General features: G+C 37.8%; 1 protein-coding gene across 2 annotated transcripts in view; it reads right to left on the minus strand.

Moving 5' to 3' along the window:
* LOC591982 (multidrug resistance-associated protein 4) overlaps positions 1-17,762 on the minus strand; it is a 41,028-nt gene extending 23,266 nt beyond the window's left edge. Inside the window, exons 1-8 of one of the 2 annotated variants that reach the window (XM_011682767.2) lie at positions 17,525-17,762; positions 8,915-9,025; positions 6,157-6,277; positions 5,215-5,433; positions 4,190-4,279; positions 2,792-2,955; positions 2,079-2,204; positions 678-927 (exon numbers count right to left, since the gene is read on the minus strand). In XM_011682767.2, the coding sequence (XP_011681069.1) occupies positions 678-927; positions 2,079-2,204; positions 2,792-2,955; positions 4,190-4,279; positions 5,215-5,433; positions 6,157-6,277; positions 8,915-9,025; positions 17,525-17,586 (1,143 nt within the window). In that variant the 5' untranslated portion in view covers positions 17,587-17,762. The remainder of the gene's footprint in view (positions 1-677; positions 928-2,078; positions 2,205-2,791; positions 2,956-4,189; positions 4,280-5,214; positions 5,434-6,156; positions 6,278-8,914; positions 9,026-17,524) is intronic. The other variant, XM_030982191.1, reaches the window with a different exon arrangement.
* Positions 17,763-18,522: the final 760 nt, after the last annotated feature.

Consider the following 18,522-nt stretch of genomic DNA (forward strand, 5'->3'; position numbering starts at 1 on the left):
ACTCATTTGCAAGGTAGATGACACATTGGATGTCAATTAATACTCAGAACTTCATATTACTTTCACATGTGGAATGTTAATTGAAAGACCAAATACATTTGCATTAGAATTGCCCTTTCAAAGACCCTGTTGAAAGTGAAAATAAAATAGATGAATTATATATCAATGGAAAGCTTATAAGCCGGAGTTGACTATAATATCAATTATATGCTATTTTAGTGTCTGTCAGAGGAGTAACAGCTCTCTGAAAAATCAAAATCTAAAGCTTAGAAAATTGGAAGTTGTCGACCAAAAAAAAACTAGCTATTGACTTGATGATATCATGTTATGTGGAGTGTCCATATTCACAGCGAATTTGTATTAATTAAGCACAGCCCATTGGCTATACAGCCAAGCCAATCAGGTCCACAACTTATATCATCCTAACTGCAGCAAATTTGACCCCTGTTGATCCTTAATTTGGAAGGGTGCAGAAAATGAGGTTTTAATTTGGGTTTGTGTAATACTGAGAGGGACAATACATTTTACTCCTTTATGTTTGTATTCTACGTTCATTCACCTTTCCATTACTATAAAGTTGTATGTTTTTATCGGATAGGATCTTTAATGGCTGCAGAATTAAGTACAATAGCATGAGGCTCTTTAATTCACAAATAAGAATATGAGAAATGTCCAACCTGTATTCTGCGCACAGCAATGAGCCCCTCACTGCCGTACATGATGCAGTAAGGGATGAAGAGAACGACCGTGAGACGGACAGCGTTGAAGAGCGGGATGGCAAGAAAGACGATGCTGGGGGTGAGCACGTGACCGGTGAGGGCGTAGACGGTGAAGGTGGAGAAGGAGATGATAGCAGTGGCAGAGTTGAAGAAAGCGATGTTGAAAGAACGCAAGTGGGTGGAGCGCATCACTTTGGCGATTTCTTTCCTGAAGACGTCGGATCGATGAATGTGTGGAAGGATGAATGGAAGGATGGATGAAAAGCAATGTGTAGAAGAATGAGGAATTTTTTTGAAAAAAAAGTTATTCTGGGCGAATATATGGAAATGAATTTGAGATACTTAAGGAAATATGATTAAAACAGTTTATTTCAAATAACTCTGTATGTGCAAATGAACAGAAAATTAAGATAATATATTTATGTTTGTGATTACTCAAAATTATTTTTGAACAAGGTCTTAGTTTTTGTCAGAAAAAAAGAAGTATTGTTTGATAATTTAAAAAAAAATATGATTACAGTGATATTGTAGGCAAGCAATGTTATTAAATTAATTCAAAATATGTAGTTTTTTAAAATCTGTTTATTCATTTTTGCATCTAATGTTTTATATCATCAAAAAAGAAAAAATAATTTTACAAACATAATCAAAATTTATTCAATGGAAATATTATGGAGGGCAAATGTAGAAAAGTATCCACATCAGTATTTTTCTTCTTCTAATTCTAAAGTTTTTAATATCCATAGCGAATATTTATATTGAGATGGTGCAGTCAATGATCCATGACAAATAGTCCTTACTGTAAATGAATGCGGAAAAAAGTTCTTGCTTCATCAGAGTGAATAATTCTTTTTCAAACTGGCTGCTGGGTAGAAATGTAAATGTTTGTCTACGCAGTTAAAATGTAATGTAGGTATCTAATGATCATTGATACCTTGTGAATATATATATATATATATATAGCTATTCATGGACTATTGCAATGGCTTGATAAAGGTTATACAAGTAGCTTTAAAAGATATGCAAATGATGACATAGCTGACATTATGCTGGAAATTGGAACTTTGGATAAAATGCTCATATGGATGTGTTTATATATACTGTACACATTCTAAATGCTGGCCATACTGATACATTGAAAAATGATGTCTGAGGCAGTGGGCAGGTATATGATGAAAAAGTTCTGTTTAAATAATCATCTGCTTTTAACGACACAGAATCGAAGATGGCTCGCACAAAGATGATTCTCAGTCACATGGTCTGCATTGTAGCATAATCAATTGCTATGGATGGTATGCAAACACACTCAAAAACCTTTTCAAAAAAAATTATTTGATAATTTAAGATATCTGTAAATACCTTCTTGATTCTCTGACCAGGTCTGAAAAGGGGAATTCCCATGCATGAATCTTGATGATCCGCATTCCTGAGATGATCTCATTCATAATCCGCACACGCTCATCGGTCAATAGAGCCGTCTTGTTCCTAAGAAAATTAGAAAATAAAAACAGAAATGAACACCAATGACACTGCACAATAAATTCATACTAAACGCATCAACAAATCCATCCCGAACATCTAAATGACAGTAGCATGTGCGCATGGTTTTCTTTTATTGATCAAAAAGGTCCAGAGTCCTAATCTGAGAGCTGATTTGATGAGAAAACCACCTGCCAGTGTCCATGCAGGGAGGTCTAATACCGCCTGGCCAAACTAGTGCAGACAGGCTTTAAACGGAATACAGACTTCAAATTCCTTTACTCTAAAATATCATTCTACGAGACTGGACATTCTTCTTATTTTTGCAGGGTCTCTAGTAGAAACATGCTGTTTGTCACATATTTGTGACAATGTTAAAGCGTGACTGCACAGCTTTTAGCTACTTTCGCCCTCTATACAGCCAACAATGCCTAAGTGGTACCCGTTGATCCCCATTGGTCCCCTTTTTTTAATGTTAATTGAGAGCTGATTGGGTGAGATAACCACCTTCCAGTGACCACGCAGGGAGGTATAATCCCTCCTGGCCAAATTAGTGCAGATAGGCTTTAAAGAGAGTTTAAAAGAAATATTACCTGAATTTGGAGAATAGTTTTCCCATCCATCCTTGGAGAGGAGCTAGACAGAGAAGGATGACGAATCCTACCAGACAGGACGGCCCCATGTTGTTAAAGAGTATGATGAATAAGACTATCAGCTGCAGGGGGCCAATCCAGACGTAGTGCAGGAAAAGCATCACCTGAAAGAAAGAAAGAAAGATTGTTATATTCCTATGGATGACAACTGGATGGATGGAACTGTAGCTATGTCTGGTCTCATCTAGAAGGCAAGACTCGATACTGACAAGCCAAGCCATATTGGCCTTGTAGGGCAATCCAATAATAGGGCAACTGTAATATGTTCATTTGAATGAAAGCAGAAAAATCAGAGAAAAAGAACGATGGAAGTTTGAAATAAATCGGACCAATGTTGAGAAAGTTATGAATGTTTGAAATAAGAGATCAATGCAGCTATATGAATCTCAGCAATTTTGTCAGTGGATTGTGACGTAGTTACCGCTCACACAGAAAATGCATTTTAAGCTATCTTTTGTCCCTAATGCCATTCCCTTCTTTAATGCACAAGCCTGGAGGTCTGGAACTCAAATGTAAATACTGGCCTCAACTTATTATTTATTCTGAATTTGATTTTTGTTAGGGCTCATAATACAAGACTTACCTACATGTTCAAATAAACACACAGTAAGCTTAAGGTTCAAATTCTCACTTGAAATGGTAACATAGACGCAGTTTATGTTTATACTGCAATCAATGTATGTATTGTTCTGTTTCCAATGTAACAAATATTTTCAGAATGTTATTATGTTTGTGACGATGTACATTTGCTCTTATTGTATTTCTTCTGGTATTATGTACAAGTACAATGACTGTAAAACCACTGAAAAAATAAATCCCAGAAAGGGACAATACAATTTTAATTCAATTTGGTGCAATCATAATAAAACCTTTTCAATCAATAAATCCATCAATGTTAAGATTGAATTCACAATCAACCATTTTGTGAGCACCATTCCACATTTTGTGGTTTGGCAACAACAAAAAATTGATTCGTAGCCTTGAAAAATATGCCGGATTTATGAGTAGAAATGGCAAATATTTATAACACACTCTGCATCCAGTTTTATTGCATGACTATATTGTGTTTAATACCAGCAATTTTAAAAGGAAAATATCTTTAAAATCTTTAAATTGGCAATATGTTGGGAGATTCAAATCATTGTCTTTCGATTGAAATTGTGAGTTTTATCAAAATTTTGACAACATTCTTGCCCAATGTATAGAGTTTTCAGAGACATTACATTTTATTTAGCACTATAGCGATAAAAGAAATATATTATTTTTGCCAATTTGAAGAACAAAATGTGATCAATTTATCCTCCCAAAATAAATCCTGACCTAAAAGGGTCAACTCACCACATCAAATCTATTCACATCACTGGATAGAATATTGACCAACTTCCCGACTGTTGTTTGCCCCAGAGCTGAATTACTCAGACGTAAAGACTAAAGAAAACAAAAGAAAATTCACGTCAGTACAAGTATTAGGGGACAAAAGTACCATTTTAAACTTTTTTTTAATTCTTAATAACTCAAGTGATAAGACTCGTATCAGACCAAGATTTGCATCTAGTGTACAGTTGAAGGATGACAGTATCACTTGAAGTTCTGTGATATTTCTTCCAACAGCCTTTTCAATTGCATTGAATATTATATCAGATTTCAATTTTTGGCAATTGAAAGCTATGAATTCTGTGTGTATTCATAATCAAATCTAAAGCCGAGTGGTGTATTACAGTTATAATAAAAAATACCTACATTTACATCTATAATGTGATGTATCTATCCCAGGGGATGCTCAAGGCGCCTACAAAGTACCATCATTACCCTGGCTTTTGCCCAGCTGCCCTAAGGCGCTCAAAGCATTCAAGGAACACATTCCTACCAGCATACATGCCAACATTTGAAAATCAGAAATCTGTACAAATTATGCTATTTTAAAAAAAAGAGGAACAATCCTAACTCTCCTATTCAATACTACAGACAAATTTGTACAGGAAGAGGAACACCTGCATTAAAATGATAATTATCTTCTCCCCAAAAGAGGAATGTTCCTCTTTAATCTGAACAGTTGGCATGTATGCTACCAGGTACACATTAAAAACTACTGGGTGGAGGGTTGTATATAGATATATGTCTCGGCAAAGGACATTAGTGCCAGGCATTACTTAATGGCATTATTTTCACTGAATGTCTTATAAAAGAGTAACATACATTTAACCAGGTTCAACACTAACAGGCATCCAAAATCTAATTGTAAAATTCACGGGATTCCTGACTGACCTAAAGGTTTAAAATTATGATTGAAGCATGAGCTAAATCCAGAATTTTATTTCAGAATCTGAGGGAATGTTACTGGGTCACTTTAAAAGCTAGCTAACCTTTCTGAAGACCAGAGCACTGGTTGCGATGCGGACCTGCATGCCTACCCTGGACATCTGAAAGAAGTAGGGATGATGCAGGATTGTAGCGAAGGCGCCGCACAACGCCATCCCCAGGGCACAGAGGTAAGCCTGAGTGGGTGTGATTTTTGGCTCCGGAGAAAAGTAGGTGATGAGGAAGCTGAGAATGATGGGTTGAAGGAGTTTGAAGACACATTCCTGGGGAGAGAAAAACAAGGATTCGAGTTATTTCGTTCTTAGACATCTGGAAGAATACAAGATTTCCCAGGTAACAGTAACAGATTCAAGCCATTCCTTTCTCCTTCTTGGACATCTGGAAGATCTAAAGATTCCCAAAGAGCGACAGAAAGGGATTTGAGTCATTTCCTTTCTACTTTTAGGACATCTGAAAGAAGAATTCCTAGGGAGCGACAGAAAAAGATTCAAGTCAGTTTTAGAAGATTGAAAGAGCTGTGTTGGCTCAGTCGTTATGGCATCTGCCTGTCGAATCAAAGATCACGGTTCAAATCCAACCCAAATAGATGACTAAAGTCTTGGAAGTGAACTTGCCCTTCCCATATCATAGACGCAGGCTAAGTAACCTGTGTGTTTGGTTTATTCTGCAATGGTATAGGTGTTGTGGTCCAGTGGATAAGTCTCCGGACTGTGAACCACAACGTACAGGGTTTGGATCCCTGCCACAACACTAACGTCCTTTGGCAAGACGTTCATCTACATTTGCCACACTGCACCCAGGTGAGGTAAATGAGTTCCTTGTAGGATTATTCCTTGAATTGCACTGTGCACTGAAAACAGCTGCCAGAGCTAAAGCTAGGGTGATAATTTCCAAAGCTCTCTAGAAGCACATTGGGATGTTATATCATAATGTGTTATGCACTAAACAAGAACGGATTATCATTGTTTTGCTTTCAGCCAACTCACCTCAAAGAAAACTATGACCCCTGAAAAGGCTACTGGGCGTATGAAGGTTTTGATTAAAGCTCGGAGGAGGCTGGGTTTCTTTTCATGATTCTCATGTGCCTTCAGCTCCTTGTTCCAGTTTCTGAACAGGAAAAAAGAAGGAAAATTTTGAAAAAAATGAAGGAAAGAATGAACTTATGAATAAAATGAACAAATAAGGAAGATTGAAAGAATTAATGAAGGAAAGAAAGATGGAAAGAAAGATGAAAAGTAAAATAAAGGAAAACTGAAAGAAAAAAACCCACCAGGAATCACTAGCTATATATATATATATATATATAAAATATATATATATATATATAAATGCATGTAAAGCTTGGTGAACAATTATGAAACAGTATTCTTCAATTTACAAACCGGTAAGTTATGATCAAAATGTCATTCTAGAGAATACATGTATGTGTGTAGGTGTAATTATTTGTAGATTTTATCAGGCTGAAAATCTACATGTAGACTGACATCAGCCTGATTATTTCTGGAAAATTTCAGAAATAATAAGAATACATTTTTCCAGTTTTGAAGGCTGTGTAACATGGATTGGCAGCTCTTTGATTATGTCCACAACAGGGAAAAAATACACAGGGGCGGAGGGTTACTTCGCCCCCAAAATACCAAAAAGAGCCCCCCAAAAAGGCCCAAAATGTGATTACGGGGGCGACTTCAAAAAATGAAATGGTCCAAAATCGCCCCCGTAATAATTATTGCCGCATGACTACGAACGGTAGCTCTCTCCTAGCTAGATAGATTCAGCGCACGAGCGTGTATAACCGTTTACAAAAACAAACAAAAAATTAGCTGTGAATATATTGATCCATACCTTACCACATCGCGCGTACGTAAAAACCCATAAATCTTCGCTGGTGCAACTTTTTTTTTGATGGTTCATTATAGCTGAAACTAAACAATAAATGTAATGGAAATGTTCAAGATGGCTACAAAGCAGTCGCCAATTCTCCATTGGGGAGCTCTGATCACAATATCATCCAGTTGTTATCTCGATATAGGCAAAAGTTGAAGCGTTATGAACCTACAATAAAGAGAGGGAAAACCTTGTCCGAGGAAAATGCTGAGACTCTGAAGGCCTGCTTCGAATGTACTGACTGGGAAGTGCTTCTTGAAACTACATCACTTGAAGCAGCTGTAGAGGTAGTGACTGACTATATCAAATTTTGTAAGAATATGATAGTGCCAGAGAAAACGATCAAAATCTATCCAAATAACTAACCATGGGAAGACAAGCAGTGTAAAGTTATCCTAAACAAAAAGGCAGAGGCTTTTAAGCATAATGACTCAGATTTAGTGAAAGCAATAATAATAATTTATACACCTGTATGTCATTGATTGTTGTCATGAACATTTTCTAGAATATATTGAAGTTAGTATTGTATATTGGGAGCCAGGGGAGTACAAATAATTCCTCGTGCTCTCAACCAAGAGATTAAATTATATAACATTGTTATGTTATTTAAGTTATTTGTAGTTATTTGTTTATGATATGTTAATGTTTTGTTATATTTTATACAAATGTGAGTTGTTAATACAAATGTGAGTTGTAAGACTATTTTTATGCCTTCCCTATATTTGTGCATGACAATAAAGCAATTCAATTCAATTGTTGACATTTGCACGGGTAGCAAACATTTCATATGTTTATAGAATCACAACCTTGCCAATTTACCAGTTCATGCCCAAATTCAATTCAACCAATCAGTAAAAAACAAGTTACAATCACACTGGTGCTGGTACAATTACAATGAAGGTTATGGACACATAAGAAGCAAAGCTTGCAAATGGGGCCCAGTATCATACAATCGAATAAAATAAAAAGATAATAGAAAAGAAAACATATATATTTATGCTATATATGTACATAGTGCATGTGTGCGTATATACATGTACAGTACATGTACATGAACACCATACAACTGCTTCCTTTTAGGAAAACCAAGGGATTGTCATTTTAAAGATAAAGTTGAGTTCTGGTCATGCTATTACATTGTGAAAGAAATATTGTGGAATTGATCAGAAAGGGTTGATCATTTAGCATTAAGTATTGGTGTGTACTGCAAGGATCTGGAATCATCAGAATGATAAGAAATTTTGCCCAGTCTTGGTAAAGTTCAACAAGCACTGTAGTACACAGAAAGATGTATATGGGATGACGCTAACATGTAGCATAAAAATTTGTCCTGATTTTTATGATGATACATGCTATATTTAGAATATTAAGGCATTTGAAGAGCCATGCTTTTCAAGGAACATTTTTTATCTGATGTTCTTCCACACTTGCATAATACAATAATAACGCTCACAAATTATTTTTCACCTCTTCCCAGAACTCGGCATTCTCTTTAAAGAGAAGAAAAAATTAAGCTTGTTTTGTATCTCATGTTTGTATATTTCTTTATGTATTGGGTACGCCATTAATCAAGCCTTGGCTTTTAGGGGCACCCTGACCATTTATACTGTATTATTAATTTTCATACATGCATGATTTGCACATTGAATATCTATTTCAACTGGTTTTATAAAACAAATTGAATTATAATCCTAATTATTAATTAATTATTTTTTAAATATGGGAAATCAATTCATTTCCAAGTATTTATTTATTAAGAAATTTGAAGAGCAGTTCTTTTCAGGGGACATTGTCAAATATATGAACATTTATCAAGAAATTTAGTTTAAAAAATAAATACAGTGAATCGAAATCGCTTACCTTTCAAGTCTATCAGCAAGGGAATTGGAATCATCTTCGCTGCATATCCGATAGAGATCAGGCTGCTCTAACGTGTTCCTGTAGCCATACTTGAAGAATGGCAACAGCCAACTATGTATGATGAAATGATACCAGAAGAGAGACAGAGAGAGAGGGGGAGGGAGGGAGAGAGGGAGAGAGGGAGAGAGAGAGAGTGTGTAACAATATCTTCTGGAAGCATGAAACAGGTATATTGAATGATTGATTTCCGATTCGCTCTATTAAATATGCCCATTTCATATACAGTTTAAAGAGTTCTCATCTGTTCTGAAGCAAAAGTGTCGGAAACCCAATTTTCCGAAATAAAAAAAATGGCTGCTACTTTTGACACAGTTTGCTCTATTGACTTAAAGGCATCGTTTAACAATGTTAAATCTGAGATGCATGGCCCTATGTGTTATCAGTTTCTGTGATATTATACAAATAATGAATGGTTATGAGTTCAATAGTGCAAATATTTTCATGAGTTGAAAGATTAACATTCTATTCAACGAGGCTTTAGCCGAGTTGAATAGAATTAACGTTAATCTTTTAACGAATGAAAATATATGCACTATTGAATGAATGAAAAACATTCATTATTTGTTTTATACAACATCGAAGAAGATCTAATAGAACGTTAATCAACAAATTATGCTTTACTCCTTATATTAAAGATAAATTAAAGTTGGAGTCAAGCCTTCTCAATTACATTCAGATTGCCTTCGCGTCAGATACACGCAGGGATACGTGCACGGCAGAGAGGTACGCAGTCTGCATATTCAAATGCACGGCAAATATAACCAAAAAGGCATGCCCGTGCAATATAACATCTAATGAACATCATGTGACCAACAATCCTCCAATCAAATGACAAGGATCCACGTAGGTGTTGTATAAAATATAATATTGAAGCTAGGGCTGTGCACAACAGTGTAATGAGGTACCCGAGTACACTCCCAGGCTCACAAGCGAATACTCAAATATTCGGACGCCATGTTTTTTTACAATTTTTTTTAATTTTTAAAAAAAAAAATTGATTTTTTTTTTAAATTTTTTGATTTTTTTATTTTTTTTTCTTTTTTTCTTTTTTTGCCACTACCATACCACTCGGCAGTTTCCCAGGTCCCTCGCCGAAAATGCATGCAATTTTACTTTGAGTTGCAGTTGAAGGCGCCGATTTAATAAGAATAACAGTAAACAATGCTGTTTTAAAAACCAAAGATGGCAGAATAATCCATTTTCCTCCAAGTCCAAACAGAAATCTGGACATTTGGTCCCAGTTTCTGAAAGGTGAGTTTGACAGTGCTTGAGTTGGGAAACATTTTTACCGACGGTACCATGCCAGCGGCTGCCGCTCTCTCTGGCACGGGTAAGCGTGGGTCTGGACATTTTTTTTTTTTGCAGCCGAATATTCGGGTACGAGAAATCTTACCCAAGTAGTTGTCAACCGTGCAGGTACTCGAGCATTCGACTACCCGTCGCAGCCTTAATTGCAGCCCTAAAAAAGTTTGCTTCAAACGATCATGAAGTGTCTCAAAAAATTAAAAATCTTTGAGTGACTGGTTTTATCATACTCATTTATCACAATCTTATAAAAACCGTTAGGAAAATGAATTCTGAAATGTCTAATTCCAATCATAGATATCTTGATAATCAGACTGGCGATTGGCTTGTTAAAGTCATGGGATTCATGTATGACCTAAAGTTTTATAATTATGATTGCAGCATACTATTAAGCTAAATCAAAGATTTTTTTAAAGAATCTGCGGCAAAGTTACCCAATCCCTTTAAGGAAAGGAAAGGATCTGGAATTATAATTAACTGCAAATAAACATGACATAAGTCACGACTCATAATCTCATCATCTCATCTTCTATGATATAAATAGCGTATTGTCATGATGAAAGGATCGCACCGAGCAGGTACAATATGTAACAGTAAGTCAAAATGGAACTTGTTTAACTGCTTCATTTCATTATCATTTCCTATTGTTTAAAAATCATACAGCCCAAAGGCCCTAAACGTATTGAACAGCCATCCACTTATTTTTGAACTTTTGATCATAATGTTTGGTGTCATATGAAAGAGGAGAAAATGAGCTTTTCAAAGAAAAATGTGAAATTATCAAGTTATTTGCACATAAAAAAATTAAACTTGGGTTTCCTTTGTTTCAACTCACATTTTTATATGATTACGAGGACGAAAGCTTACGCAGTTAATTCATAATTGTACCCTAGCAATCGCGCCTGTCAAATTTGTCCCCAATGACTCGGATGACGATCTAGACCTAGCCGGTCTTTAGGTTTTTTAAGTCAAAGTGTCTAGACAGCCCCCCCCCCCCCCCCACCTTCCCCCCGGCCCCTTCCCCACCCATCATACCGATACTACTAGTTCACTGGCAATATCGTGAAATAGGCCCCGCAACTTACCCGTCTTGTAATCGATTACAAATCATGTTAGACTTCTAACTTCAGTCTTCAGCCAACATTTTCATGACGGACAGCAATAAAAGGGATATAAAAGTGAGTTAAAAAGGGGGTTGAAAGGGACTTATTTTTTGAATAAAAATTAGGAGGGAGGGGGGGGGGGGAGCGGCCCCCCCCAAAAAAAAATTAAAAAAGGAAAAATATTTAACTTAAAGATAAATTTAAAGAGAGGGGGGCGGGGGGGGGCCCCCCCCAAAAAAAAAAAAAAAAAATAATAAAAATAAAAGATAAATTTAAAGAGAGGGGGCCAAAATATTAAAAAGAAAAAATATCAAAAAAGGGAAAATTATTTTTAAAAAAAGGAAAAATATTAAAAAAGGTAAAATATTAAAAAAGTAAAAATATTAAAATAGGGTCTAAAAGATGAATTTAATCATTTAAATATAACCCTTTTTAATAATTTGCTAGCTTTATTCATTAAACCTCAAAACACCCCCTAAATTATACTTCGGTGAAAGAAGCCCCACTACCGTGCTGTCCGTTTTGAAAATACATTGGACGAGTATATAGTATAGTCGTGATACAGGCCCCACGTCTGTGTTGTAGAACATGCAACGCCGTTGCGCGGGGCCTACATCACGAGTATATATAGCGAGTTGAATAGGAGACTCGTATAGTATACTCGTGATACAGGCCCCGCGGCTGTGTTGAAGTGCGCGCGATGCCGTAGCGCGGGGCCTCGATAACGAGTATATAAGTATAGTCGTGATACAGGCCCCGCTGCTGTGTTGAAGTGCGCGCGATGCCGTTATGCGGGGCCTCGATCACACACATAGGAGCATCACTATCCTGGCTGTGTAGTAAAAGCTGTGCTTTTGATTCTCAACATTTCAAACACCACTGTACAAAACTCAACTGATTTCACTCAAAATCGGTACTTTAGTGACAATTGATGACACCTAAATAGCAGTAAAATACTTTTTTTTCAACTTCCTGATGTTAAAAAGAATAATTTAAAAATTCAAATTGTAAGTCTAGTGTCAAACTTTGCTTACAGCTGCATCGACATGATTGTGTACAGTCTATGCGATATTGTGTGGTGTGCAGGGCTCAAATTAATTTTTTGTCCACGGGGGCTCTTCCCCCGAAAAAAAGAGCCCCCTGAGCCTTCTCACGGGGGCTCTTTTATTACTGACGGGGGCTCTTTTTTTATACAAATATCCATTTAATTGGTACCTATGATACTCCTCAATTATTTGCTATTTCATCATTATCATTTCAATCAGCATTTTCCCTCTTACAAATTTACAAGCTACATAGCTGTTACTGGCCTGTGTATATAATATATACGCATACAACACTGATCTTTATGATGTCTTTAACGTGACATATCTTCTTCTCCCCTTGCAAACGAAAAAGAAAACATGGACATTAAAAGGGATTAAGCGACAAATAATGATTGTGATTCAAATTGATGCGAATATTTGTTTGAATAAGCACTGCTATTCACCCGAATCTTCTTTGTAAAAACAACTTTTACAAATCTCAGCCATGCTTACTGAGTTGAGACGTTCCATTCAATTTAAAATACCCATTACATAATACAATTCTCCTAATCTCAAAGTGATCTTACAGCACAGTGGCAGAATTGCATGGCTGAGATTTGTAAAAGTTGTTTTTACAAAGAAGATTCTGGTGAAAAGCATTGCTTATTCAAAAAAATCCTTGCATCAATTTGAATCACAATGATTATTTGTCGCATGGTCCTTTTATTAAATAACCTTGTTTTCTGTTTTGTTTGCAGAGGGAGAAGAAGCTATGTCACGTTAAGAAATCATAAAGATCAGTTGTATTATGCATATATACATACCAGAACAAATGTTGATTATCAGAATGTCATTTTGGAATACCTCTATACTAATACCACATTGTCTTTAGTCCGTATCAGTATTAGTATGATCCAATATAAAGCTATTATTCTTTATTTAATTCAGTATAATGCTTTTCCTCAAAAATAGTTTTGCTATTTTTTTAGGGGCGAGACGCTAAGAAATGGTTTCAAATGTACATTACACGAACCCTGAACCATTGCAAAATGATGGTGGTTCTCTCTCTCTCTCTCTCTTTATTTTAATTATGCATTATCAACTACATATAAAGCAGCAACCAAAAACTTAGGGTTATCTGAGATAGGTGAAAGTAAGAGTTAAAAAGAAAGTCATGCTAAAACGGCGCTTCACTTCCCACCGCCCCCTGAAAAAATAAAATAGATTATTAGTCCTCCTCTCCAGAATCCACCTCCCTCTCCCCCCCCCCCCCCCCCCCCCCCCCCCCGCTTTAATATCACATTTTCACTTGGCAGCCCAAGGGGGCCGGGGGTGGGAGGAGGGGGTTAAACCCCCTACCCCCCCCCCCTGCCGTAGATCTGCCCATGTTACCATATCATTCCACGACATTTTGGTCTTCCTCTTCTCCTCAAAAGGGACTTTTAGATTTGCGTGGACGTGGACGTGTTACATCCTTTTAAGGCACTGGCAATCACATGTGACGTCCTTTTAAGCACTGGCAGTGCCTTAGAAGGAGGTCACACGTTGCAGTCCACGTTCTCATCGTGCAAATCTAAAAGTCCCTAATATTGATTTACTGGTCGAGGTTCATTATTTGCTGACAACGAAAAACTTCTCCAGGCCATGACCATGTTTCTGCCCTTGCCCGATCGCCTCCAGCTCCAGCAGACATGGCGCGGCAGTGTGCGCACGCACCGCTACTTACGGCGCAGTAGGCCTATAACCACTGCTGACGGCGGCACTGCACTGCGAGCTGAATCGGTAATAATAGGCCTACTCATAAAACGAGAAATCTTGCACGCTAATCTTAGTTCCATTTCATTGGTTTAAGGTTTGAAAATTAAAACTCAATATTGTGTTAAAGTTATAACAGAAAAGATTATCTTTATTTTATAATTCCACCGGGGCGATTTTTAATTTTGCAATCGCCCCCGTGAGCAACCTGACGGGGGCGATTTTGTAGCTCACGGGGGCGAATCGCCCACCGCCCCCGTGTATTTTGAGCGCTGGTGGTGTGTATATTTGTGTATAGACTTATAGGTCCCTGCCTCACAGCATGTATGCAGTGCTAGAGGTCAATACGCTGTAGCATTGACTCTCTTAGACAGCAATAACCATCTGATTTGGGTCATTTCTTTAATAAAACTGACATTTGTTGTCATTCCCCAATACAGATGGCAACCCAGAGATCTCGTACCGTGGGGGTGGCTATAGGCCTATATGTGCATATTTTCGTCCACGACATTTTCTCCCCGATTTTCTTTATTTAGATCTAATTTCCTGATTTCTAAATCAGATGTAAATTAGGTCGGTATGTCATTTGTCCTAATTACAGATATCAAAATTTGATAACTCAATATTAAATGGATAATTTACGGACTTACTTATATGAATTATCCAATTTGTATCTCCGAACGTTCATGCACTCGGAACATAGGGCTATATGACCCGGCGGCCAAAATATTTCCGGGTCAACCTACCAAAACATAGCCAAATGGCCAATCAGAGCACTCGTTTCGTGGGAGTTCGTTGGTCAAGCTGGGCTTACTCGTACGTAGACCGAAAACTTCAGTCTCTCTAATCGTCGGTTGTTCCACTGAGACTACGTCTGGCTCCACTAGACCTCCGATTATAGAGACTGAAGATTGTCCTATCGGGACTGTACGGAACCAATGGTTCGGTTCGGCAGGACCGCGATGAATGAGATATGCTACGAGATTTTCACTCTTTACATCCTCACACATGCTGCAATATGACAATAATTAGAGTCTAATTAAAAATAACATATATATAGCTTATTTGACTTACGATAGCTTGCTCATTTAGATCCTAAATTAATGATTAATCCGAGAAAGTCTCGTCGTCAACATTATCCGTCTTGGTTTTAGTTGATGAATATTAATTTTTTCTTTTCGAACGTCCAATAGCTACCGTAGCTACATACGAGTCGGCCCGGCTTGACCAACGAACTCCCACGAAACGAGTGCTCTGATTGGCCATTGGCTATGTTTTGGTAGGTGGACCCGGAAATATATTGGCCGCCGGGTAATATTTCGAATGCATGAACGTAAGTGCTTCGCGGTTCTGAGGAACAAATTGGATAATTCATATAAGTAAGTCCGAAAATTTCACATTCTATAATAGGTTAGAAAATTTCGAAAACTGTAATTAGGAGATACATGTATATAGACCGACCTAATTTACATCTGATTTAGAAATCAGGAAATTAGATCTAAATAAAGAAAATCGGGGGAGAAATGTCGGTAACGAAAAGCTGTTACGCTGTGGCTCTAATTTACCCCCACGGTACGAGATCTCTGGGTTGCCATCTGTATTGGGGAATGACAACAAATGTCAGTTTTATTAAAGAAATGACCCAAATCAGATGGTTATTGCTGTCTAACTCGTACGTAGCTACGGTAGCTATTGGACGTTCGAAAAGAAAAAAATGAATATTCATCAACTAACACCAAGACGGATAATGTTGACTACGAGACTTTCTTGGATTAATCATTAATTTAGGATCTAAATGAGCAAGCTATCGTAAGTCAAATAAGCTATATATATGTTATTTTTAATTTGTGTTATAATTGCAGCAGTTATGAGGATGTAAAGAGTGAAAATCTCGTTGCATATCTCATTCATCGCGGTCCGGTCGAACCGAACCATTTGTTCCGTACAGTGCCTCACAGAAAGAGGTCCCCCAGACTTCAGTCTCTATAATCGGAGGTCTAGTGGAGCCAGACGTAGTCTCAGTGGAACAACCGACGATTTAGAGAGACTGAAGCTTTCGGTCTATGACTCTCTATGCTTTGCTGGAGTGCTCGATCACGAGTATATATATAGAGTAGAGTCTCCGGTTTGCGGCATCGCCCGGTTTGCGGCCAGGGGTATTTGTTGTAAAAATAAAATGAATATGACTCGATAATATTCATTGAAACCTACCGTGGATTCCACGGTAAGTTCTGCTTTGCCGAAAACGTCCGTAGCAGGTGCTCCTGTCGGTACTGAGTATCCGTCAGCGATGTCGGAAATCTACGGCACCAGTCGCCGATGAAAATTCCAGCAGGTGCTAACTTTTAAGTTAAGAGATCGAGGCATGACTAGATCAATATTGTAGCTCTATTTGTCCGATATTTGTCCGATTGGAGGTGAAATTTGATGTTTTTGTGGAAGTATGATGGCTGTGGTCTGTCTCCTATCGCAGATATTTTGAATGTGCCACCGCATGGCCAGTTGCATGGGGTGGCCGCAAACCGGCACGTAATTACGTGTTTTTTCTGGTTTGCGGCGGGGGGTGTTAATACACACATAACATGCGGGATCGTGTATGATGGTATGTGTGCTGATGTGTGTACCCGCTACGACCCGATAGTTTCTAGTAGTACGTACCCCCGTATGGGATGATCCATTCAAGGAAAAGGTGAAATTGTTTAAAACTTGACAAATTTACCGTAGCAACAGATAAACATGAGAATTTGGGTTACCCGTAGTAATTTGGTACATGCTTTCATCGTGACGTAGCGCATAAAGCTTTGTGACGTACGCGTGCCGCAAACCGGTACTGCGTGCCCGCAAACCGGGGAACTCAAAGCATTTCGAAACGTGGTCAATGCTGACCACGCTGTGGGTCAGTTATGTTATTTGTGACTTCTATTTAATAAGTAAGTATATGGACTCTTTATTGAGGGTATTGAAGTATTCTGTGAGTATTCCAATAAAAATAGAATCGGCAGTTCCCGCCGATCGGCCGCAGACCGGAGCCACTACTCTAGTGAGTAGATCTAGGCTGAAGTTAGAAGTCTAGTATAAAATTATAATCGATTCAAAACAATTGCGGGGCCTATATCACGAGTATGCCAGTTCACTTGCATTGCATTCATTTTAAACTAGACATCACGTGCACCTGATCACTCTCACCAGGGACTTGCTCTCACTAGACACTAGTCTCAGCTCAGTCAAACTCGGATGCTCGCTAACGGTCGAGGCCGAGGCAAGGTAGCGGGCTGCGCGCGTTGTATAAAGGGCTCAGCTGATGCCCCATTCATAATAAATGCAGCGACTGGCGTGTTGCGTTGAGGCACAAGCTAACTCACCAGAAAAACGTTTGAGACAAAATTCCACCCTTTTCTGCTGGATTTAGAGGGCCGTCTGTCATCTTGAACGTGGACTAGAACCGTCAGCTTGCGTATAAAATTTAGTTCTTACGACTATGTGTCTTCGACTTCATGTTCAATTCACAGCAGCTAGTAGCAGTGTCTCACCTCAGTCGATTTCTCTTGCTCAGCTGAAAATTGCGTAATCACAAATATAAGCTATGCGCTAGTCTCAGTTACAGATGCAGAAATATCTTGCGATACACCAGGGTATGTGAGTTAAAACACCTCCCTGGATACACGATCGCGAAACGTCGAGTTATGATGGTGGGGCGCCGCTCGGTCGGATGGGGGTGGAGGGGGGGGGGGGGGGGGGAGGGGTGCACACACACATATATATATATATATATATATATATATATATATATATCTGTTTATATATATACACACACAAATCATCTCTAATTGTTCTTGTTCTTATTCTTGGTCTTGCCCTTGTCGGTCTTCCGTTCGAGTTGTCCTTTTCTCATTCATGTTCCATTCTTCTTGTCATTATTTCCACCTAGCTCCCTCGAGCTCTTTTCCGTAATTTCCTCCGTCTTCTCTCTCTTTTACGTATAGTCCATACCTGCATTCGCATAATAATGCTCATGTAATTTACTTAATTTTGAATACATTTAGATCTACACCGGCCTAGGCCAAGTCTACTTTCAATTTATTGGACACAGCACCGTGCAGGTCAATTAGGCCTAAAATAAAAACTTGTTGTATTGCCCTTTGCGACCGACCCAAAACTCTGAAAATCTACGGTCGGCATTTTAATTTTTTTTTTTTTTTTTTTTTTTACCGTTCTAGATTTTAAAAAAATTATTAATGAATACAAAAAATATGTATTTTGTTTCTTGGGATAAATTGGATATAAGTGCATCAAATCAAATCATTCCCAAATTAAACATCTCGATCAACACAACATTGCAATCCATAGATTATTATGAGGT

Source organism: Strongylocentrotus purpuratus, unplaced genomic scaffold (genome assembly GCF_000002235.5).
Source record: "Strongylocentrotus purpuratus isolate Spur 01 unplaced genomic scaffold, Spur_5.0 spur5_scaffold_12, whole genome shotgun sequence".
Taxonomy (NCBI): Eukaryota; Metazoa; Echinodermata; class Echinoidea; order Camarodonta; family Strongylocentrotidae; genus Strongylocentrotus; species Strongylocentrotus purpuratus.